The 24,827-nt window shown below is 40.6% G+C and overlaps 1 protein-coding gene across 1 annotated transcript; it reads left to right on the top strand.

The window, feature by feature from the left end:
- The first annotated feature begins 13,689 nt into the window (after positions 1-13,689).
- On the top strand, positions 13,690-15,853 carry LOC147444577 (Cyclophilin-like peptidyl-prolyl cis-trans isomerase family protein). Its single transcript, XM_086527133.1, has 3 exons — positions 13,690-14,663; positions 14,753-14,812; positions 15,010-15,853. Exons 1-3 carry the CDS (start codon positions 13,772-13,774, stop codon positions 15,186-15,188), a joined length of 1,131 nt encoding a protein of 376 aa, XP_086383259.1. The 5' UTR covers positions 13,690-13,771; the 3' UTR covers positions 15,189-15,853.
- The last annotated feature ends 8,974 nt before the right edge of the window (positions 15,854-24,827 follow it).

Raw genomic sequence — 24,827 nt, 5'->3', positions numbered from 1 at the left:
ACCGTGAGGGAATTGATTTTGTGTTTGATAAGTGTTTTGCGTAGTGCTTGAAGTTTCCATCTTCATTGCACTAGCTAGTATTGAATGAACACAAGAAATTGTATTGTAAAATGTCTCTCTTGATGGGAGAAACCATAATACAAAGCCTTTTGGAGAGGGGACCGGCTCCACGCAAATCCGGTCCTCAACTATTGTCAATTGCTTAATTTCTCTCTCTTTTGAAGTATTGTTCATGATATCTAACTAGGTGTTATGATTTTTGTTGCTCTCTCCACCCAAGCACTCTTGTTAATCTCATTAGGAATCTATTCTAATGAAATGCTCACTATGTTCATGCTATTTTCCACTACACACAAGTTACTAGGCTAGTAAATGTTACAAAGGTAGCTCTAGGAGGCTCATGGCAGTTGTTCTTTTGGGGACAAGCGCTGTACGCATGCCCTTGCTCGCCGCACTTGAAACAACGGTTATCCTTGCGATAACGCTCAAGCTCTTCAGGAGAGAGTTTATTTTTGCTTTTGTAAACTGCCTTCTCTTTAGCTTTGTTGGAGTTGCCCTTAGGAGACTTTTGGACATTGTGCTTCCCCTTAAGCTCATTGGAACCCTTGTTTTCCGTGGGCTTAGAATTTCTTTTAGCCCCCGTTTGGAAATTGATTCGAAAGGCCACCATAGTATGGTGTATAACCGCCGATATGGTGCATGGCCTTTGGGAGTTGACATACTCCGCCATTTCTTCAGTTAAGCCCGCATAAAATTGTTGCTTTTGCTCTCCAAAATCCAACTTTTTGAAGACAGTGGCTTTGAGTTGTAGGTCCCAAAACTTGCCTACATATTTGTGGATGTATTCATAGGAGAGAGCTTCAAGCTTCGCAATTCAGTGAGTACTTTGTCTTTGGCATCGATCGCCAAAAATTGCTTCATAATGGAAGCTCTTAAAGCTTTTCATGTTTGTGGAACTTCACCGTTGGCCCATAGGCTAGACCACCATTGCCTGGCGGACTTTTGAAAGTGCATAGCTACATGGCGTAGCTTAGAGGACTCCGTGAAGACCTCATCTCCAAATGCCGCATCGGATTGTTGGATAAAGGCCAAGACTTTGTCCGTAGCACCAAAAGTGTCATCCTAGGTAAGGAAAGAGATGCTCTTCCCTCCCTCTTTGAATTTCTTGAGCTTGGATAACCTCTTCCATGCGGCATAGGATTTCTTATGGCCTCTTCTTTTTGATGGTTCAAAGGTTGCACCATCACTTTCTTCAGAAGATGAAGAATTTGAGAAAGATGGAGAAGAGGGTGACCTCTTTCTCGCCTTTTTCTTTCCTTGATCTTCTTTGTCTTCACCGTCACTTTCATAAGAGGAAGAGGATGAAGAATATGGAGAAGAGGGTGCCCTCTTTCTCACCTTTTTCTTCTCTTGCTTTTTGTCATCCCTCTTTGAAGTATGTTGTGGAGAAGTATGCAATGGTCTTCTCCGTTTTGGAGGTGATGGAGAGTGTTTAGCCCGCCGTCTTCGTGGAGCCATCTCCGCCGAGATGGCGAGAGACTCACTTCTTTCTCGTTCCTTCGGTGGAGGCTCTTGATTTCTCCTTTGAGAATGAGATGCGTCATCAAGGAGCAAATTTCTGAGCCCTTCATATGGATCCTCTTCTTCTTCCCGAATCGGAAAGAGACCTCTTTTGGAAGTCTCGCAAGGAGGCTTCCTAGGTGTTCTCTCGTCATGGTGGGGAGCTTGGAGAATCCCATGAGCACGGAGCTACCGTTGCACTTCACTTTGGAGGGATGGATTGCCCATGGCTTGTTGAAGCCTAGAAACAAGATAGTTAACAAGCATCGGGGCATAATTAGTAGCCTGCTCATTAGCAAAATCAAAGTTATGAACATTAATTTCACTCTCTTTACTATTGTCAGCCATTCTAACAACTTTTAGGTGTAAACGTTTTAGGTGTACTTTGGCACTTCAAGCCCTAGTTGCTACTCCTCTTTACTCCTTTAGAAAAAGCACTCAAGCTACTGTACCCGTGGCTCGAATACCATTAATTGCAAGGAATAGAAGAGAGGGTCGTTCAACACCAAAATAGCACCGGCTCTTGTCAAGCTTCTAATAGCTCAATAGTCGTTAAGTCGTAGGCTTAACCAGCCATAGGCTAAGCCGTAGGCAAGCCCCGTAGGACTCCACTACTAAGACCATAGCTCTCAACGGTGATGCCCCGTTAACTGCACAAAGGCAGGTGCACTGCAAGGCTAAAAAATCCCTATTGTACTTACTCACATGCAAGTAATAATACCAACCATTTATAGCTAGCTTGAGGACCTCCCTTCTTGAGCAAGAAAAGAGAAGCCTTGTGCTCTGATACCAATGTAACATTTAATGGCCTAGTAACTTGTGTGTTGCGGAAAATAGCATGAACATAGTGAGCATTTCATTAGAATAGATTCCTAATGAGATTAACAAGAGTGCTTGGGTGGAGAGAGCAACAAAAACCATAACACCTAGTTAGATTGTCATAAAAACTAATATCTAACAACCCCAAATGATTTTCTCATATTAGATTGATCACTTAATGTGGGAGAATAAATGGGAACAAGGATTAAGATATTGAGATCTGCTTATAGATCTATCTCAATACAAGGCCAATAAAAAAGGGGCCCAAATGAGAGATGGTCTATCAAAGAGCAAGGCTAACCAATGGAGCATAAGACCTTAGGGCTAGCTTCATTGAAGACCTCCAATAATGTGTGTAAAAGTCCTTTGACCTTAGGTAAGCTAGGGATGAGCTTGAGGCGGGAACTCGACCCATCTTGAGGTGCTTGTCATGCTTGATGACTAAGGGGCTTGAGGTGCTTGATGATTGAGGTGATTGAGATGCTTGAGTTTCTTGATGATTGAGATGCTTGAGGTGCTTGACATGCTTGAGATGCTAGGGTTGTACTTGAGGTGAGAACCCAGCCCAAGCTTAAAGTGCTTAAGGGCCAAGCTTGTGGTGGGAACTGGGCCTATGCATGAGGGGCTTGAGGTGTCAAAAAGTCAAATATTCAATCCCTACAAGGAGGGGGCGATTCCTACATGAGGGGGGATGAGAGAGAACACCCACACACTCACACAAGGCATGCATGGTACAAAGAAAGCAAAAGGGACACTTGTCAAGTTCCTCCTCATGTTTCCCTCATGATGTGCCTGAATCCTATTGGTTGGCCACCCAAGGGGTCCAATGTTAATTTAGGAAATTTAATTAATTGATTTTGAATTTATCAAGTCCTCTCTCTCAAAGGGGAAAGGGGGACACTTGTCCTAAGGCTACCCTAAGACCTACTCCTCTACTCTCTATAATCAACCACTTCGAGCCGTGGGTGTAGATACTTAAGAGCCGATTTTCAAAGGTTAAGAGGGGTGGCAACTAAGGTTTTGAATTGCCAAAGCATACACTAACAACATACATAAATTTTGTTAACATGGCTGACAATAATCAAGAGAGTAGAACGAGCATTGATAACTTTGATTTTTCACATGAAGGTGCTAATGATGATGCTCCCATGTTTATCAATTGTCTTGTTTCTAAGCTGCAACAAGCTATGGGAAACCCAACCCTACAAGGTGAAGTTTTCCAACAACTTCATAGTTATGGGATTCTCCAAACTCCCCCAAAAGAGAGAGCACCTGAGAAGTCTCTTCGAGATATTTCCAAGAGAGGGCTCTCTATAGTGAGAGAAGAGGAGAACCCATACGAAGCGCTTAAACGATTACTATAGTATGCTTACCTCCATCCAAGAAAAGAGATGAAGTCTCTACTATAGAGCCTTCACCAAGGGAAGAAGAAAGAAGTGAGTCTCCCAATACTTCTGAAGATATGGCTCCAAGAAGACTGCAGCCTCAACGATCTCCAACTCCCCCCAAGAGGGAAAGATCACCGCAAAGTCCTCCTCCTCGTTATCACAAAAAGGAAGAGAGGTACCAAAAGAAGGAAAAGGAGAGAAAGAGGTCACCCTCTTGTCCATCTTCATCACCTTCCTCATATTCCAATGAAGGTAGCGGCTTTTCTCTCAAAGAGCCCAAGAGGAAAGGCCATCGCAAGTCCTATCCGGTATGGAGAAGGTCCAAGAAGCTGAAGAAGTTCAAGGAGGGAGGAAATAACACTACTTTCTTTACCTATGATGGCACCTTTGGTGCTACGAACAAGATCTTGGCCTTCATCCAACAGTTTGATGTGGCCTTTGTTGGTGATGAGGGCTTCATGGAGTCCTCTAAACTACGTTAGGTATCTATGCATTTCCAAAGCTCCGCTCATCAATGGTGGGCTAGCCTACGAGCTCAAAGAAAAGCTCCAAGGACATGGAAGGCTTTAAGAGCCTCCATCATGAAACAATTTCTGGCAAGCAACACTAAAGACAATGTCCTCATGGAATGGAAAAGCTTGAAACTCTCTCCCTACGAGTCTATCCAAAAGTATGTAAATAAGTTTTGGTATTTACTTCTCAAAGCCACTGTCTACAAAAAGATAGACTTTGAGGAGCAAAAGCAACAATTTTGTGAGGGTCTTTCTAAAGAGATGGCCGAGTATATTAACTCACAAAGGCCTAATACCATATCGGCGGTCATACACCATACTATGGTCGCCTCTCAAATCAATTTCCAACAAGGGGTTAAGAGAAACTCTAAGCCCATGGAAGTGAAGGATCAAAATGAGCCTAGAGGGAGGAATAATTCTCAAACTTCCTCCAAAGGCAACTCTAGCAACACCGATAACAAAGCTAAGGAGAAAGGAGTCTACAAAGGTAAGAATAGACTCTCTCCAATAGAGCTAGAGTGTTATCGTAAGGATAACAAATGCTACAAGTGTGGACAGCAAGGGCATGTCTATCATGCTTTTCCCCAAAGCAATGCCCGCAACGAGCCGCCTTGAGTTTCTATGCTGGAAACTCCAAAAGAGAATGCTCATAGCAAAAGGCTTTTGTTTTTCCTATTCTAGGAGATATGTACATACATGTTTATGAGTCAGGTAGCATCCTATCCCTTGTAAATATGCATGCTTTTCACAAGTTAATGAAAATCTATATTTTTGTTTACATGATTTTTGTTAGAAAGTCTGTAAATAAATTTAATGTTTCAACCAGTAACAATAAAAAAGACGAGAATCAAGAGGAATTAGACTTGTCTACATTCCTAAATGGATTCCAAAATGTTTTTATTGATGATACCCCCGTGAGCTATCTCCACAATGAGGGGACAATGACCATGCAATGGAGCTTTTACCACGAAGATCACTGCCTAATAAGCCTCCTTATTGAGCTTTATAAGCTCGACAAGAGGAGTTTAAAAGGCAATAGCATGAACTGATAAGTTTCAAGAGAGATTAGGCTTTCTTCTAACCAAAAGAAAAGTGAATTTTTAAAGAGATTCAATAATTAGGTCACATTATCTCTAAAGGTGGTATTTGTATGGATCCACAAAAGGTAGAGGTAATAAAAAGATGGCCTAATCCAAGGAGTCTACATGAGTTGTGAAGCTCTAAAGGTATGAGTGCATACTAGAGATGCTTCATAGGAAAAACTCATGCTTATAGCAGGTCCAATACATGACTTAACAAAAAAGAACGTTAAGTATACATGGACTACAAAGAGAGAAAAATACTTTTGAAAAGTTCAAAGAGAAACTTAACTCTCAACTTACGCTTACACTACGGGATCTCTCAAAGCTATTTGAGGTCCAATGTAATGCCTGGATGCTTGCCTTCGAGCAAAACTTTGCTTCAAGAATGGAATACCATAGAATACAAGATTCAAAGACTCAAATCCAATGAGCAAATGTTGGACACATACAAAAGGAACTATGAGGTGTTTTACATGCCGTTGACACATGGAAGTACTTCTTGCGGACTCCATCCATGATATAAACCAAGATCTCCGACAATCAAATGAGGTGGGAAAACTTCTTTTTTCAATTTAAATTTTACATTGCTCACATTGCTAGCAAGCACAATCATGTAGCCGATGCACTTTCCCGATGGCCAAGGGTAGATAGGGTATCAATAGCAACTTACAATGAACTATGTTTTATGATAGTTAAATATGCTTCTAACCCATGCTTTAGGGATATGATAATAGCCTTTACAAATGGAAGAAAAATAACCACTCGCGTTAGAGAATGGTTATCTTCCATACCTCAATGGTCTATATCTTCCTCACTTCCCATGCTCCTCCCATATGCGGGGCAAAGAGGAATTCAAATTTACTTTGCTAGGAGTAAAAGCATACTTGTATTGGCTTACCAAGAAACGAGAACATACAAGGGTATGTTTCAAAATGTATGGTATACCAAAAGATGAAGTATGATAGAAGGACCATGGCTTGCCAACATCTAATTGTGTCAGATAGAAATCCTACCATGACCACTAATTTCTGATAGAGTCTCTATCAGAACTAGAGTAACCCTCTTATATTGGCCTACTATTCCAACAGATGGCCAAAAGGAAAATCACAAAACTAATGATCCTTGATCTACTAAAAGCCTGTGATTCGAAGTAGATCAATGCTCAAAATGGGAGAAGTACTTACCCTAATAACAATATTTCTCTAATAACGTGAACATACTTCTAAGGGGAAAGTACCTTTCGAGGCTAAAGACGGAAGATCCAAAATTCCCTTGTAGCTTAAGGTACCTGGGAAGATCTTCATTGCAAAGGAGTATAGCCAAGATCAAAACGAATCTTTTTAGAAGATTAAAGAGGCTATATCCATCTATTAGCTAGGCAAAAGAGGCTCCTGCCATTAGGCACAAAAGAGCCTTATCCTTTAAAGAAAAAGAAAAAAAGTTGGGTCCTACTAAACTTCCCCAAGGCTCATCTAAGGCAAATTACACACAAGAATCCTATAGGCCATTAAAGGTATTATGCTAGCTCAGCACAAAGATACTATGGCCCCTTCTAAATTTTCAAGCCCATCCATAAGATGGGTTATCAATTAAATTTGCCCAACTACTGGCTCATATATATCATTTTTCATGAGAGCCTATTCGAGCCTTATTAAGGAGAGCCACCAATAGAGGCTATAAATGAAGACCCACCAGAGATCAAGGATGAAGCAAACAAGCTCCAACCCAAGTTCATCCTTCGACAGGAACACAAGGTATTAAGAAATGGTAAGATTACTGACAGTATCTTATTTAAGTTAAGAATCATCCTTTCAAAGATGCTAAATGCATGCAAAGAACATAGCTTAAGGATAATATGAACCTTGTTAATGATGCTTACAATGACACAGAAGAGTAAGCAAATGTAAAAGAAATGCATTTTAAATGATCCATGTTTTTGTCTTATAAGACTCTCTTTTTATGTTTTGTGCACAAATTTTAAGAAGTATGCATACTTAGGATCATGTTTGTGGTGACTACATCTCCGAAACACCAAGTAGTACTTGTCACTCTACTTTGGAAGTAAGATATGGACTAAAGAGCAGACATGCTTGCGGCAGACGACAATGTCTCTCAAGCAACAAGTGAATTAGTCATCCACTCTGGAATGATGTCGTAGGGTAAAAATGGATCCTCTACCCGATAAGACCAATGGACTAATGGGTGAGACTTTACCATCTCTACCTCATAGTCGAGGACAACTATGATTTCAAGAGAGAGGTAATGTCATAAAAACTAATATCTAACAACCCCAAATGATTTTCTCATATTAAATTGATCACTTAATGTGGGAGAATAAATGGGAATAAGGGTTAAGATATTGAGATGTGCTTATAGATCTATCTCAACACAAGGCCAATAAAAAAGGGCCCCAAATGAGAGATGGTCTATCAAAGAGCCAGGCTAACCAATGGAGCATAAGACCTTAGGGTTAGCTTCAGTGAAGACCTCCAATAATGTGTGTAAAAGTCCTTTGACCTTAGGTAAGCTATGGATGAGCTTGAGGCGGGAACCCGACCCATCTTGAGGTGCTTGTCCTGCTTGTCATGCTTGATGACTAAGGTGCTTGAGGTGCTTGATGATTGAGGTGCTTGAGATGCTTGATGTTCTTGATGATTGAGATGCTTGAGGTGCTTGACATGCTTGAGATGCTAGGGTTGTACTTGAGGTGGGAACCCAGCCCAAGCTTAAAGTGCTTAAGGGCCAAGCTTGTGGTGGGAACTTGGCCTATGCATGAGGGGCTTGAGGTGTCAAAAAGTCAAATATTCAATCCCTACAAGGAGGGGGCGAGTCCTACATGAGGGGGGATGAGAGAGAACACCCACACACTCACACAAGGCATGCATGGTACAAAGAAAGCAAAAGGGACACTTGTCAAGTTCCTCCTCATGTTTCCCTCATGATGTGCCCGAAGCCTATTGGTTGGCCACCCAAGGGTTCCAATGTTAATTTAGGAGATTTAATTAATTGATTTTGAATTTATCAAGTCCTCTCTCTCAAAGGGGAAAGGGGGACACTTGTCCTAAGGCTACCCTTGTTGCTTGTAATGCCTCCTGCTTGTGATTGGCTAGGCCTGGAGGGGTCCAATGAGCTTCAATCATGAGCTACAAGGGGGGGTCGACTCAAGCAAGCTAGGGGGTTGCTTAGGGGATATACTCACCCACACACACTCACAAACACTCTCATTGTGTGCTAGGGAAGGTGCAAGAGTTCCATCTCCTTCTCCAAGCTCCTTGAGAAGTTGAGAGCCTACACCAACACTCTTGGCTATGGAATGCAAATCCAACCAAGAGCTATGCTTCAATGCTTAAGCTTTCCATCTTCATTACTATGCTATTATGTATCCTAAGCAAGAAGAGTGATGATAAGCGAGGAATTAATTCTTTCTCCTATGGAATACTTCTTCTTCCTCTTCCCTACCCTCATTCCCTGCTAGCTCTCTCCACCTTCGAAGGTGTTTGAGGTCTTGGGACTGAGGCGTGGTGTCATAATAATCAATATCTAATTCTCTTAAATGATTTTCTCATATTAAACTGATCATTTAATGTGGGGAAGTGCCAGGGGAGAAAAAGCTAGAATATTGGTTAAGCTAGCAGACCGGCCACAGTAGGGATCCAATGGAGGGAAAATAGGGATCCAAAGGGGGGGCCATCTGCAAAAGATCCATATGCAACAATGGGCTAAAAAGACCCTAAGGTTCAGCCCATTAAGACTTCCAAAATGCTAAGGTTCCAAAATTCAAAGGTTGTGTCCAAAGGTCAGCCCTAGGGGAAATTGGATGCCTTGTGTGTGACTAAAAAGTCTTTGCATATCCCTACATGGGAGGGGGCGAGCCCTTCTTCTAGGGGATGAGAGAGAAATTCACACACACACACACACACACACACACACACACACACACACACACACACACACACACACACACACACACACACACACACACAGGCTCCCTTTACACAAAGGGAATTAGGGACACATGTCAGCTCCCTAGCCCAGATGCCCACAAGGTGTGCCCAATTCCTATTGGATGGCCTTGGAGGTGGACCAATGAGAATTAGGCTAGAGTAAATCTAGTTTAATTAATTTAAAAACACTTAATAAAAGAACCAATGAGAGATAAGTCTCCTAGAAGACTATTGGACAGTCTCCCAAGGGGTCCAATGAGCATTCAGGAGCCCAATGGCTGGCCTGATTCCTATTGGCCAGGAGGCAAAGGGGTCCAATGAGAGTTTAGTTTAATTATTAAATTACCTAAAGCTCTCACAAAAGGGGAAAGGGGGACACATGTCAGAAGGCTATTATCACTTATGCTGCTTAATTGTGATAGGCTTGACTTGGGGAGGTCCAATGAGGGTTGAGCAAGAGCAAATAGCAAGAGGGCTCGCCCAAGAGAGAGAGGGGGCTGATTTTTTCAAGGCATTATCACACACACACACACTCACACAATCTCATGTGTGAAGAAAGAGAAGACTATCTCTTCCCAAGCTTTAATGGAGAGCTCATCACCTACTCCAAGCTTGTGAGATAGAAGCCTACATCGACATACTCTTGGCATGTGGATGCAAATCCAACTAAGAGCCAAGCTTCAATGCATGCTCATCTCCTCTACCATGCTAATTACTAAGCTAAGCTATGCTAATATGAGTGATTATGTGAGGAGATGTACATCTTTCTCGTAAGATACTCCTTCCTCTCAATCTACTCTCATACCCTGCTAGCTCTCACCATCTTCGAAGGTGTGTGAGGTCTTGGGTCTGAGAACAGGGATAATTAAAGTTGTGTTTACTAAGTGTTTTGCTTAGTGCATGAAGCTTTCATCTTCATTGCACTAGCTAGTCTTGAAGGAACACAAATAATTGTATTGTACAATGTCTCTCTTGATGGGAGAAACCATAATACAAAGCCTTTTGGAGGGGGGACCGGCTCCATGCAAATCCGGTCCTCAACTATTGTCAATAGCTTAATTTCTCTCTCTTTTGAAAGTATTGTTGATGCTATCTAACTAGGTGTTATGCTTTTTGTTGCTCTCTCCACCCAAGAACTCTTGTAATTCTCATTAGGAATCTATTCTAATAAAATGCCCACTATGTTCATGCTAATTTCCGCTACACATAAGTTTTTAGACCATTAAATGTTACACTTGGGATAGTTAATGCTTTCTACAAAGTGCATGTTATGCTTATTGCAAGAAGGCTAATGGTTTATTGCAAGTAGATTAGTTACTTAATGCAAGTAGATTAATTGTATTGCAAGGTAAATTAATTGTTGCTTTAGGCACAAGTTGATGCATAAAAGTATACATATTCATGCATTCAAATGATTTAGGGAACACAAAGACTTTGATGTTCACAAGTTCTTGATTGTTTTCAAGCTAAGATTGATTGTTGATATTATGCAAAAGCTTGGTGTATGAAGCTTCCATCTTCATACTGCCAAAGAGGTCTCAAGGAACACAAAGATTGTATTGTACCAAGTCTCTCTTAATGAGAGAATCTATAATACAAATGCCTTTTGGAGGGGGGGACTAGCTCCACATAAATCCGGTACTCAACTGTTGTCATATTCTCTAAACTCGCTCTCTTGCAAAAGTATTGCTCATGCCTAGTTAATTAAGTGTTATGATTAAGTTGCTACTACCAATTAAGTTCACCCTCTATGCTCTCAAAGTTGCTCACACGAATTCTCTTAATTCCGCTATTCTCTAAGTTCATAGGCCATTTCCATTACATAGATATCATGAACAATACTTCAAAAGAGAGAAAAATTAAGCAAATGACGATAGTTGAGGACTGGATTTTCATGGAGCCGGTCCCCCCTCCAAAAGAGAGACATTTTACAATACACAATTCTTTGTGTTCCTTCAATACTAGCTAGTGCAATGAAGATGGAAACTTCATGCACTAAGCAAAACACTTATCAAACACAACATCAATTCCCTCACGGTCTCAGACCCAAGACCTCACACACCTTCGAAGATGATGAGAGCTAGCGGGGTATGAGAGTAGATTGAGAGGAAGAAGGAGTATTCTTACGAGAAAGATGTACATCTCCTCACATAATCACTAATATTAGATAGCTTAGCTTCGTAATTAGCATGGTAGAGGAGATGAGCATGCATTGAAGCTTGGCTCTTGGTTGGATTTGCATCACAAAGCCAAGAGTTGTTGGTGTAGGCCTCCCTTCTCACAAGCTTGGAGTAGGTGGTAAGCTTTCCATTAAACCTTGAGAAGGAGAGAGAGTCTTCTTTGCTTCACACATGAGATTGTGTGAGTGTGCGTGTGATAATGCCTTGCAAAAATCAGTCCCCCTCTCTCTCTTGGTCGACCCCCCTTGCTAGATGCTCATGCTAAGCCCTATTGGACCTCCCCAGCCAATGGAAATTAAGCAGCATAAGTGATAGCCTTCTGACATGTGTCCCCCTTTCCCCTTTTGTGAGAGCTTTAGGTAATTATTTAATTCTACTAAACTCTCATTGGACCCCTTTGCCTCCTGGCCAATAGGAATCAGGCAAGCCATTGGGCTGTTGAATGCTCATTGGACCCCTTGGGAGACTGTCCAATAGTCTTCTAGAGAGCCTAATTTTTAATGGTTTTTTTATTAAGTGTTTTTAGATTAATTAAACTAGATTTACTCTACCTTAATTTTCATTGGTCCACCTCCAAGGCCATTCAATAGGAATTGAGTACACCTTGTGAACATCTAGGCTAGGGAGCTGACATGTGTCCCTCATTCCCTTTGTGTAAAGGGAGCTCGTGTGTGTGTGTGTGTGTGTGTGAGTTTCTCTCTCATCTCCTACTTCTAGGGCTCGCCCCCTCCTATGTAGGGATGATTGAAGACTTTTGGGACACACACAAAGCATCCAATTTCCTAGGCTTTTGACCTTTTGACAACCTTTGAATTTTGGAACCTTAGCTTTTTGGAAGTCTTAATGGGCTGAACCTTAGGGTCTTTTAAGCCCATTGGTGCACATTGCTCTTTTGCAGATGGCCCCCCTTTTGGATCCCTATTTTCCCTCCTTTGCATCCCTACTGTGGCCGGTCTGTTAGCTTAACCAATATTCTAGTTTTTTCTCCCTTTGCACTTCCCAATATTAAATGATCAGTTTAACATAAGAAAATCATTTAGGAGAATTAGATATTGATTATTATGACAACACTCCTTAGGATAGTGCCACCTTGCATGTGCACTACCTTGTTTGAAATGTGAAATTAAATTTCAAAATTGAGAAGTGGTTTTCAAAATTGGACAACGTATCCTCTCAACTCAACTCCAACCTTGGGAGATCACCTTAATCCATGCAAGAATCGCCCAGTTCCCTCTTGGTGAGTCATGGAATCTCTCAGTCACAACCCAAGTCACCATCAAGGGGATTGGATGGGTAGGCGGATTTACTTTGGCCCACTCCCAACCCATGCACTGCCCAGTTTCCCCTTCCCTTCACACTGTCATCAATGGAACATGGAGAGTCTCCCTAGATAGGAGACATTAGGCCTTTAAATTCGTCAAAATTTGGGACCCCGCAATCCACCCAAAAGAGTCCACTCTTCTATGGCTATTCCTTCATAGAGCAATGTGGACAAGTGACAAAAGCCTACAAGTTGGTCTGTCAAACGGCCTATGCACAAGGTGCCATCTCGAAGTGGAAACCCTTCCTTATCTCTTCCTCAACTGCCCTAGATTAAGAATCATCACTTGCCCTCTGGTCTCGGTGCTTAAGTTCACCCCCTCATGGAAACAGTTTCTTCTCAAGCACTCAATCAAAATCCTCTCATCTTGCTGGAACAAAATAAGAGCAAAATTCCTCTCGATTATTTGGAAAGAAAGAAATAAAGCTCTATTTGATAACTCTTATCATTTTCAAAATCTGAGATGTTTTTTCTCTGATGTTAACTAAGCATGTAGAAGTGACTACTTACAATGTGCAGAATTTGATCGTGCGAGACATCGATGGGAGGTTGCCGATGACCTCCTGAATGTCCTCCATTAGGGTGATGGACCGAATAACCAGTTGTGTGGCCTCTCTAATTTGGCCAAGTTCTCTACCGCCATGTCGATGAGCATGGATGCTTTGTGCTTCGTCGAGTTAGCTTGCTTTTGAGCGTCACCCAGAGACTCATAGTATGTCTAACTTACGCTTCTCTGTATCATATTCCCATCTATCCCCCGCTCACTCTCCCCTTGTAATCCATGTATCAACACTAGATCTTCTCCCCCCCAATGCCCCTTTAATCGCTCGTGGATTTTGTGCTCTCTCTAATATATTTCCCAACGTTTTGATGGAAAACAATTTTCTTGGTTAAAGCCACGCGTTGCCTCTTATCTATCTGCTTCTTCTTGTCTGGGAATGGTGTTACCTCTCTGAAAGGTGGGCATGGGCGCCATCACCCTCAAGCTCGGTCTCCCTCTCGCGCCTGCTTTGCCTAACCAGAACTCCCACCATCGTCAGCGACATGGACAATGTTTCTTCGTCTCCGCCCATTCGTGCCGAAACGAACAGCCAAATGACAGCTGCGGAGACGACGTTGGCCGTAAGTCCTCCCCTTTTTCAAGAAGGCGGGACTTTCTCTTCACATTGGCTGCAGGTACTCTTTCTGGTGTTTTGAGATGGAATCTGCTAGGCCTAGGCCTAGGCCTAGGATTGGGTTTAGAGTCTCCATCGCTTGCAGAGGATAGCTCCTCTGCCGCTGACTACACCATTACTGATAAGGTCTACCTTGAAATCACAAAGTGCCCTTCCATATCCATCACAAGCAGGCAAAATGGAGCTGATTCACAAGGTGTTGTGCCCGTAGCACCAACATACATGTACACATCCTCATCATTATCATCCACATTGACATCAATGGCATCATCATCCTCTGCACAGGCTACCCCATCTACCTCACCTGCCTCTATCTGCAATGATGGTGAGCTTCTTGGTAGGATCGTCATCGGGCTTTATGGCAAGCAGGTCCCTGAAACAGTTGCAAATTTCAAGGCCATGTGCACTGGCAAAGCAGGCTCTTCGTATAAAGGTAGTCTGATCCATCGTATTCTCGCAGGACAATATATCATAGCTGGCAAGCAGGGCTTCTCCAGAGAAAAGGGTGAGGTCCTACCTCCTCCTAAGCTGGATCGGAACATGGAATCCATTAACCCTGATGCTTTCAAGATCCCGCATCGGCGACCAGGCACAGTCTCTCTGTGTTTATCCGAGAACGATGATGAAGATCAATTTAAACTTGACCCTGATTATCGCAACGTCGAGTTTCTTATCACAACTGGTAAATTTAAAGCAGCTCTTTTCTTTCTTTGGTTTCTCCTCAGAACGCATAATTGTTGAGATCTTTGTCATATTTTGGATTGTTTTCAGGTCCTGGTCCTGCTCCGCAGCTGGATAACAAGAATATTGTATTTGGAACCGTTTTAGAAGGTTCGTTTAGTCGGTCACGTTGGTGCTTGTGATTGAATGCTTGTTCTTTAGCTTTGTAGAGAGTGTTGACAGAGGGAGGGACTTGTTAAATTTTGCATTTTAGTATTACCGATTATGTTCTCAGGTTTTAATCCAAGTCTTACTTGGTTTTGTGTCACTTAACCTTCACTGATAAAGTGAACATGGTCATGTTTTAGGTCTGGATGTGGTCCTAATTTCAGCTTCTGTGCCAACATACAAGCCAAGTGAAAGAATTCGACAGTTTAATGAATTCGCGTCTTTTCTGGGAGATGAAAGAGCTTCGAATGCACGAAGTATATGGAATAGACCTTTGAAGGCACTTTACATTAGTGATTGTGGCGAGCTTTCAAAATGAGCGTGTGTCGTATCCACATAGGAGTCTTTTGAACTTGCCTTTGGATGTCATCTTTATTTGGGGTGGAGGTGGCTTTCAGAGTCGTTGCCTTCGGGTGATGGTGGTTGAATAACTGTTGGGCTTGGGCAAAACTCTGACTCTAAGGCAACTTAAAGAGAAGACGTGTTTGATTTGTACACTATGGACAAAGGAGATTGTTGAGTGGGATTGGCTGGCACCATGGTGCCATCGGAGCAGCTCAAAACGGCAGTAGAGCAAACCATTTGCATTATCAATTTGTCTAATAGAGTGGAAAGCAGTGGTTGCTCATAACTAGCATTCCTTGGTCCACTCAAAAGACTTGCCATTTGATTTGGTCGATTATGTATGCATATGCCTCTCAAGTTGGAGCGAGTGTACATACATGGATGACATGCTATGGAGACAACACATCGTTTTAGCTAACCAAGCAGCTTGAGAAAAAGCTGTCAATTCTTTTGACAGGGCCTCAAAATACGATATTGTGTTGGGGCGTTGCTCCAAAACTTGTTGTGTAAGGTATGACAGAAGTGAGGCTAATGTGGATTTATTAACTTTGGTAAGAGCTCTGCAGTGCTTGTATCCAAGTTGTGTATTTGAGTGCTCTCAAGGATGGGAAACAGAGCTACATCATTTTTTTGGGATAACTTTACGGAACGTCCCTTCGGTTCTGATGGACTGCCATCATTTTGGTGTCAGTGTTATATTGATACTACTACGCTATTTTGGTATAACAGTGTTATATTGGTCCCATTACATCCAGCTCTGACAAGTTTAATTCTTGACATCTAACACAGCAAAACCTATCACGGAGCTCAACGTTCAGTAGGAAAGGACTTGTTATGATCTAGGGATATTTATAGGTAAGGGATTTTATAATACCCCTTGAATGCATGTGATATAGTAGTTTCATATATAGTGAGTGTCTCGTATCCACTAGTAATTGGCTTTGAAGAAGAATGCTACCCTCATCTTGGTCGAGATGACTCATGAATGTCTAAGCTAGCGACACATCGAGGGAGAGAACCCACAGATAGAATGCATGACACTGGCTCTCCCCTGGTTTTGCATTATGATACAAACCCTACTGGTGATAATCCCTCTGTAATATTTGCCTTGGCAAGCTACTGCAATTTGAAAGCTCGTCACCCTTGATCAGGCATTTGGCAGCATAAGCACTATCTAGAGAAAGGGGTTCGGTCAAGGATGAAGAATGCAAATGCCTTATCATTGTGCCCAAATTGTATAAATAGAATGGTTGAACCTTGATTTTTTGTAAAGAGCAAGAGTTGCAACAAAGAAAGTGACCATTTAGAGGGAACAATGTTTAGTGCAGAATGTGAGATTTACCTCTTGTTTGTGACTATCGTTGATGGCTCTGCGATTGAGAGGTCAGCTGTCTTTTGTGTAGTAGAGCGAGCCGTACGTAAAGCAAACTCCTTTGTCGAGGATCGTCCTTTCGAATCGGACTTATCTTGCAAGTGAGCTATATTCTTGCTTTGAAAGCTAGTAGGATGAGTAGTATGGGTAAAAGCATTGGGGAAACTCAAGCTTAAGCTCCAATTTGCAAATTTCCATGCTGAAGATGCAATATTGATGCTTACTACAACATTGGTGGTTCTTTGTCAACCATCTCCCTAGATTTTCCTACCGAATAGATATGATACTATTTTTAACTCATATTATTGATATAATGAATAGTGGTTGTCAAGGAGCTTGTCCAAGTTTTGTATGTTGGGGCACTTAAAATATATTTGCCTTTTGGCAAATGTGCTTAAGAGTTCAAGGGAAAAGAACAAAAAACCATTAATATGTATGGAGGAGACTAAGCACATTCCCGGAATGTGCCCTTACTTCGTTTCCAATAAACACCTCTAGGTTGAAGGTGGTCAGTAGCAAGTGTCCTTAGAATGCAAATATGTGGTTAAATATCTTGAAATGTGTGTCGCTTCCTTTGCATTTCTTCAACGAGACGCTGTGTGTCTACTTATGTGACAAGATTAATGCAGAGACCCATTGTGAATGGAAAGTGTAGATGTATTTGCATGAGATCATATTAAAAGTTGCTTCGGGTGTCATGGATATCGTTAGCTGCCAATTTTTTGTTTGCTGTCGGATCTCCGCGACATCCACGCGCTCAACCCACCACCGTCGATCCCATGACGGGGTCTTCATTAAAGTCCCCGTGCCATTTAGTCATGAGGATAGTACATGCCACACTTTTAGTGTAGAATAAATTAATGTATCACATGGGTTTAGTAAGATGGGTATCTTAATATAGATTTTTTGAAAAAATGTGAAGGCTTAGCACCTCTAAGAGTAGTTTTTTGCATGATGGCTTTTCTAATCAGGCCATTGCAACCACAACAACCAATGAAAATATTGCCTATAGCTTTTGAATCCTTTATCACCTTAAAATCAGAGTCTCATTTTCTTTTGTTTCTTTCACAAATCTCATATTGTCTTGCTTTGGCCATGATGTCCTCGTCCAATTTTATTAAATCTTTCAAGATAGAAAGATTTCGTATAGAGCAAAGGACCTTTTGTGAGTGTGATCTTGTATTTTAACTAATTATTGTTAATGGAGGCATACGAACTTAACTCCTTGCACTCTAGTCAATCACATGCCTTTGAAGAGTCTTACCGTGAGCCGAGCAAGACCAGAAACTGAGCAATTCCCAAAATACCCCTAGTTCTGAGAGTAAATATATCCAAAGATTAAAAAAATTGTAGCTTTTCATAAGAAGACTGATTGTCTATGAATGCAAGATACTAAAACTAGATTTGAGTTGGTTATGTAGGCTTTGGAGATGAATTACTTCATTATTTTTAGACATAATTGTCTTTTTTTGGGAGGTAATTTGTGACAAATTACATGCTAAGCACTAAAAAACAGATATACATTGTCAAAAAAGAATAAAGATTAGGATATTGTGAATAGTCCAGCTAAAATAGATACAAGGGTATTTTGGGAATTTTTGAAATTTGAGGGGTATTTTGGGAATTTCTACAAATTAGAGGGGTATTTTGGTAATTTCCACAAATTAGAGGGGTATTTTGGTAATTTTCCCTTTTCTAATTGAATGGAATAAACTTTTATCTGCAACAATAACATGACACAATTTTGTAGTTTGTAGCTAGCACATGAGTGCAAGATTCATTATAATGCAAGAAAGGCACTAGGAAGGGTTTTACGTGTTAGATTCAAAGGTTCAATGATCCTACCAAGAACATGATCCTTTGTCAAAGCACCCCATATTGGTCGACTAGCAATGGAGATGTCGGAACTCCCTGATGGAAGGTCGAGGAAAATGATGCCTTGTATACAACATAAGGCTATGGTCACACGAGCCTTAGTTATCAGTTATTTGAACAAATAACTAAGCCTCATTCTTGGTCACATACGAAAAGGAGCATTAAATGAATAACTATGCCCACCCTTTGTAAAGGTGCTATGATATTCCCACCATGCTATGTGGCAGGTCTTGAGTTTGTGTTAGATCTTGGAGGTCTCTGGGGATCGTTCCTACTATGACGTTAAAAACTTGAAATTGTTTCGGCGATGTTTAAAACTTGGGAAAATTATCAAAATACCCCTCTAATTTGTGGAAATTTCCAAAATACCCTTGTATCTATTTAGGTTAGATTGTTCAAGATTTTCTAATCTTTATTCCTTTTTTTACAATTAAGATCCGTTTTTGATTACTTAGCATGTAATTTGTCACAAATTACCTCGTAAAAAAAGGAAATTAGGTCTAAAAATAATGAAGCAATTCATCTCCAAGGCATACATAATCAACTCAACTTCTAATTCTAGCATCTTGTATTGATTGACAATCAGTCTTCAACTACAAAAAAATTTATCTTCAGAGAAATTTAACCTCACAACCATGGATATTTTGGGAATTTTGGAGAATTTAAAGGGCATTTTAGGAATTTATGACAATATATTGGGGGTCTTTTGGGATTTTTTGAAATTGGAGGGGTATTTTGAGAATTTTCACAAATTTTGGTAATTTTCCCTTAAAATTTCTATTCTCTCTCTCTCTTATCCTTCCTCGGTCTACTGTCCCTCCTCTTTTTCTCTTGTGTTGAAGTTCTTGAGTTCAATCCATATCCCATCGATCTTGGAGGTATCTTGAGATTGTTTGTATGATGTGAAATTTTTTTATTCTCTCTCTTCTTCCTCTATCTTTCTTGTTTTTAACACCTATGTTTGCATGCATGACTGTTTTGTGATCAGTTTGAATAACTTTTATGTGAGTTATTACTTAGATGTTTGAGTTTTGCAAAATGACCCATTTTACCTAAGGGAAAACCTTCTATTGGGATTTTTTCCTAGTACAAATTTTACTATTAAACGCACCCGCCATAATTGACAACTCACAAGGGCATCATCTACTTGGGAATTGAAACTTCAATGGATCATCCTATAGTGGATAGATTCCTAATGAGCATAGCAAGAGTTCTTGGATGGAGAGAGCAACAAAAGCACAATACCTAGTTAGATAGGCATGAAAAATACTTCAAAAAGAGAGAGAAATTAAGCTATTGACAACATTTGAGGACCGAATTTACATGGAGCTGGTCCCCCCTCCAAAAGGCTTTGTATTATAGGTTTCCCCCATCAAGGGACACATTTTACAATACAATACTTTGTGTTCCTTCAATAACTTGCTGATGCAATGAAGATGGAAGCTTCAAGCATCAAGCTTACACTTGAAAACACAACATCAATTCCCTGATGGTCTCATACCCAAGACCTCACACACCTTCGAAGATGGTGAGAGCTAGCGGGGTATGAGAGTAGATCGAGAGGAAGAAGGAGTATTCTTACTTCAAAAAGAGAGAGAAATTAAGCTATTGACAACATTTGAGGATCGAATTTACATGGAGCCGGTCCCCCCTCCAAAAGGCTTTGTATTATAGGTTTCCCCCATCAAGGGGCACATTTTACAATACAATACTTTGTGTTCCTTCAATAACTTGTTGATGCAATGAAGATGGAAGCTTCAAGCATCAAGCTTAAACTTGAAAACAAAACATCAATTCCCTGATGGTCTCATACCCAAGACGCCACACACCTTCGAAGATGGTGAGAGCTAGCGGGGTATGAGAGTAGATCGAGAGGAAGAAGGAGTATTCTTACGACAAAGAAGTATGTCTTCTCACATAATCACTCTTAATAGCTTAGCATAGCTTAGTAATTAGCATGGTAGATGAGATGAGCATGCATTGGAGCTTGACTCTTGGTTGGATTTGCATCACAAAGCCAAGAGTTGTTGGTGTAGGCCTCCCTTCTCACAAGCTTGGAGTAGATGATGAGCTTTCCATTAAAGCTTGAGAAGGAGATAGTCTTCTTTACTTCACACATGAGATTGTGTGAGTGTGTGTGTGATAATGCCTTGCAAAAACCAGCCCCCCCTCTCTCTTGGTCAACCCCTCTTGCTATTTGCTTATGCTGGCATCCTATTGGCCCCTACAAAGCTTAGCCAATGACAATTAAGAAGCATAAGCGATAGCCTTGTGACATGTGTCTCCCTTTACCTTTTTGTGAGAGCTTTAGGTATCTAAATAATTCAATTAAACTCTCATTGGACCTCTTACTCTTCAGACCAATAGGAATCAGGCAAGCCATTGGGCTGCTGAATGCTCATTGGACCCCTTGGGAGACTGTCCAATAGTCTTCTAGAGAGCTTAATTTTTATTGGTTCTTTTATCAAGTTTTTAAAAATGAATCAAACTAAATTTACTCTAACCTAATTCTCATTGGTCCACCTCTATGGCCATCCAATAGGATTTGAATGCACCTTGGGGGCAACTGGACTAGGAAGCTGACATATGTCCACTATGCCCTTTGTGTAAAGGGGAGCTTGGAAGAGTGTGCGTGTGTTTCTCTCTCATCCCCTACAAATATGGCTTGCCCCCTCCTTGATAGGGATGTGGGAAGACTTTTGAGTCTTCCCACAAGCATCCAAATTTTCCCTAAGTCTTGACCATTGAGTATTTGATTTGATTTTGGAACCTTAGCATTTTGGAAGTCTTAATGGGCTGAACTTTAGGGTCTTTGAAGCCCATTGATGCACATTGATCTTTTGCAGATGGCCCCTCTTTGGATCCCTATTTTCCCTCCTTTGGATCCCTACTATGATAGGTGTGCCAGCCTAACCAATATTCTAGCTTTTTCTCCTCTAGTACTTCCCCATATAAATGATCAGTTTAACATGAGAAAATCATTTAGGAGAATTAGATATTAGTTATTATGACAAAATGCCTCATGCTAAAGTTCTCACAAAACTTCACCTTCAACGCATCTACCGAAAGATCATTCTTCCCAACTATGAACATATCATTGACATATAGGATCAAAATGAAAAGATTACTATTTGGGGGAGTGCAAGATTAGGCATACCCACTTTGGGTAGTTGGGGTCCCTAACGTGACATTAGGGGCTTAAATAACTCGTTCAGATTCTCACACTCTCGAAGCTCCATATTTCAACACGTCATGTTCATGTAGTACCACCGTGGATATGCCATGTAACTTGTCGAGTTATATGAAAATGACACGATGTAACATGATGGTTTAGCATGTCACTTCTTGTGAGATGGAGGTATCGTAAGAGAAAATACCCCCCCCCCCCCCGCCCTCTCTCACGTCCAGACGGTGAGCACATTGCTTGCCAAAGCTTGTGCTCCACGATAGAAGAGAAGAACAACAATATGCGACGGAGATTCTTAGAAAAGAGAATTTCTATTAGCTGCCTTGATTAATTCAATAGACTTTGACTCTTATGCTCATCTCATCTAGCATGAGCAACATGACTTAGATATGTTGAACTTTTTCAGCTTGAGCGTAAGCCTAATAACTATGACTCTTAGCACAAAGTTTATTATGACTAAGTCTTGAAGCTTTGGGACTGATGCTTTGCTCATTTTTTGGCTCAAAAACTCGACTCTAATGATGCCAAAGAGTGTTTTTTGCACCCTGGAAACTTGACTTTTTACATTCTTGAGCTTACTATAAAAATTCCTTCACATAAAAGTAAGGTTGAATCCTCAAAAAGAGGATTAGTGAAGGACAAAGTTGGCATTGAAGGTTTCTTTTGCCATACTTGTTTTATCTTTAAATCTGAAGTTTTGTCAGTTGAATTGTCCTTCTTTGACTGTGAAGAATCCATTGTCTGTTTGATTCTCCAGTTAGGTCTATTGTAAGGAGTCTTTGAGATTTTTGTAGGCCTCTATTGATTGTCAACATCTTCGTTTAAGTAGGAGCATTAGAAGACCTAAGAATCCAAATCTATCTATTACCTTTGTAGCTTCCTTGATGACTTTGTATGGGAGTAGGTCTTTTTGAACTCTCGGGATCTTCATGCAGTTCTGTTGTAGTTGTAGTTGGCCTTTGGTTGACTGGTAGCCAAATCTTCGTATAGCCCGTGTAGGATTTTTGTCCAAGAAGAATACTCTTTGAAATCCATCTTTGTTCTGTATTTTCTTGAGAGTTGTGGTAGACTTTAGCAGCATTTGGTGTTGTCCTTTTGTACATTTTCTTCTTAGGTATCCTGGGATATTGTTGAGGCTGATGCCTTGTGGGCCTTCTTTCTTGGGAGGGCATTGATTTCACTTTATATGCTCTGGCCTTTTGTTTTGGTATCCATATTGTTTGTTACCTCTTGTTCTTCTAAACTCCATTGTGATGCTATCCATCCCATGTGTTTGTCTTTTTGTATTGATTTTTTGTCTTCAATTCACACTAGATCAGTGAATTTTATTGAAATGCTTGGAACAAACACTTGTTTGCCTTTGATTTTATTTCTTGAGTACTTGGGTTTGTATACCTTTGCTTTGGGTGTCTCCCTAGAGTTTTTTTTTTGGTTCAGCACAATTAACTTGAAGTTTCCAAGCCTAACTTGCTTGAATAAGATGATCCATGAGGGTTCTTTGATGTAGAGGCATATGGTGTAACACCTTTTGTGCTAGGCGGTGGAAGGTCTACTTTAGCTTTATCTTTGTCTGCAAGATTTATCATTAATTCTTGTGACTTTTGCAACTCTCAATCCAACAATAACGGTACCTGTAACTACTGCTTGCTACCACTTGGGAAAGAGAGTATTAACATTGTATCTTCTTTGCAAGCCTTGTGTTAGTCTAACCACTGATGTTCAAGGATAACATCTGCATGCATGTCTTTTGAAGGCTTTACTTGAAACTTTACCTGCTTGTCATGCTTTTAGATGCTAAGAATATGAGCCATTTCTTCTTGATTTGTAGCCACACCTCGCATTGCATTACTGTCCTGCTTGCATGGTGTGATCTCTAGAATTCTTTGGATACTGTTGGCAACCATATTGCACTCTGCTTCTTTATCCACTAGAGCATTGCATATGATACTAGATCCATTTGCACTATTGAGGACTATAGCTATTCTCATTGGTGGTTCTTTTGAATATTTTTGTTCTTCTTTTACCATGGTCTCATCTTGATCTATCCTAGTCTGTATGGAAGGTTACTTGAGACTTTGTTTTCCATTATAAGTTCTATATTTTGACTCTGTTGGAAATGATTGACTGACCTTGGGACTTCCTATTCCATCTTGGTTGTGTGCAACCTCGTTATTCTTTACTTATGGCTTTGATGCCTTTTTTTTTCTCAATAGATTTCTGCTTGCTCTTTTGTGGTTGGAGATGAAACATCTTCAATAAACTCTACTTTGGTATCGGTCTCCATTTTAATTGTACTTGTGCTGTCTTTTGCGGGTGACTAGTCTTGGTCTTCATTTTTGGTTAGTCTTTGAAGACTGCATCTTGTTTGAACTTCGTATCTTTAAAACCTTTTGTCCCATTGGCATCCCCAATATGATGTTATCTGTTATTATCTTTTTCTATGATCATATGGAATTGGGTTATGATGGTCTTTGAACCTACTTGAATGGTGGTGGAAATGATTACCCAACATTGTGCTCGTTTGTTTCCCGATATGCTAATGAATTCAAGAGCATCTTCTAGCTGTGGTTGGCCACATTTTTTCCAAGTGCAAAAAGACATGACATTATTGTCTAGCTAAAAAATGTAGCTTTACTTTCCTTGAGACCTTTTCTTTATGTTCTCCAGTAATGTTGCACTTGATCTTCTAAGAATTTCTTTTTGAATTGACTGATTTTAATGTGGTTGTATCCTTGGGTTGAACTTTTTCTGCATCTTCTTTGCTTTGATCACCTACTTCAATCAACATTAGCTCATTTGGCTGTGATATTGTATCTTTTTCTTGCAATTGTTGGCCATTTTCTGCCTGCATTTGGGTAACCTTTGATCTTAATAGATCTACTAAACTTATTGGAAAAATTTTTCTCTTCGGAGGAGATTTTGGTAGTGACCTTTGTGTAGATTTTTGAGCTTTAGCTTCCATTGATTTTGATCTATCTGTCACCTATTCTAGTAGCTTGAGGCTTTGCACCACCTTGAGATAGTCTTTGACTTCAACCTTACCATTTGTAGGGGTTTGTACAAGGTCATGAACTTGCTGATATTTTGTTGCCATTTGCATCTAGATATGCATATGTAAACTTGGTCACATGCAATTGCTTCAAGACTATTGGATTCATTGGATTTTGACTTTGACTTGT

This window comes from Adiantum capillus-veneris, chromosome 13, assembly GCF_014529385.1.
Source record: "Adiantum capillus-veneris isolate H3 chromosome 13, ASM1452938v2, whole genome shotgun sequence".
NCBI lineage: Eukaryota > Viridiplantae > Streptophyta > Polypodiopsida > Polypodiales > Pteridaceae > Adiantum > Adiantum capillus-veneris.
The sequence above is the reverse complement of the archived record's forward strand: the minus strand, read 5'-3'. Positions and strand labels throughout refer to the sequence as shown.

Excerpts from the sequence above, each read along its gene's own strand:
- LOC147444577 (XM_086527133.1), top strand. The coding sequence starts at position 13,772 with ATGGGCGCCATCACCCTCAAGCTCGGTCTCCCTCTCGCGCCTGCTTTG. Across the intron at positions 14,664-14,752 it reads CGAGTTTCTTATCACAACTG|GTCCTGGTCCTGCTCCGCAG; the intron begins GTAAATTTAAAG and ends GATTGTTTTCAG. Across the intron at positions 14,813-15,009 it reads ATTTGGAACCGTTTTAGAAG|GTCTGGATGTGGTCCTAATT; the intron begins GTTCGTTTAGTC and ends GTCATGTTTTAG.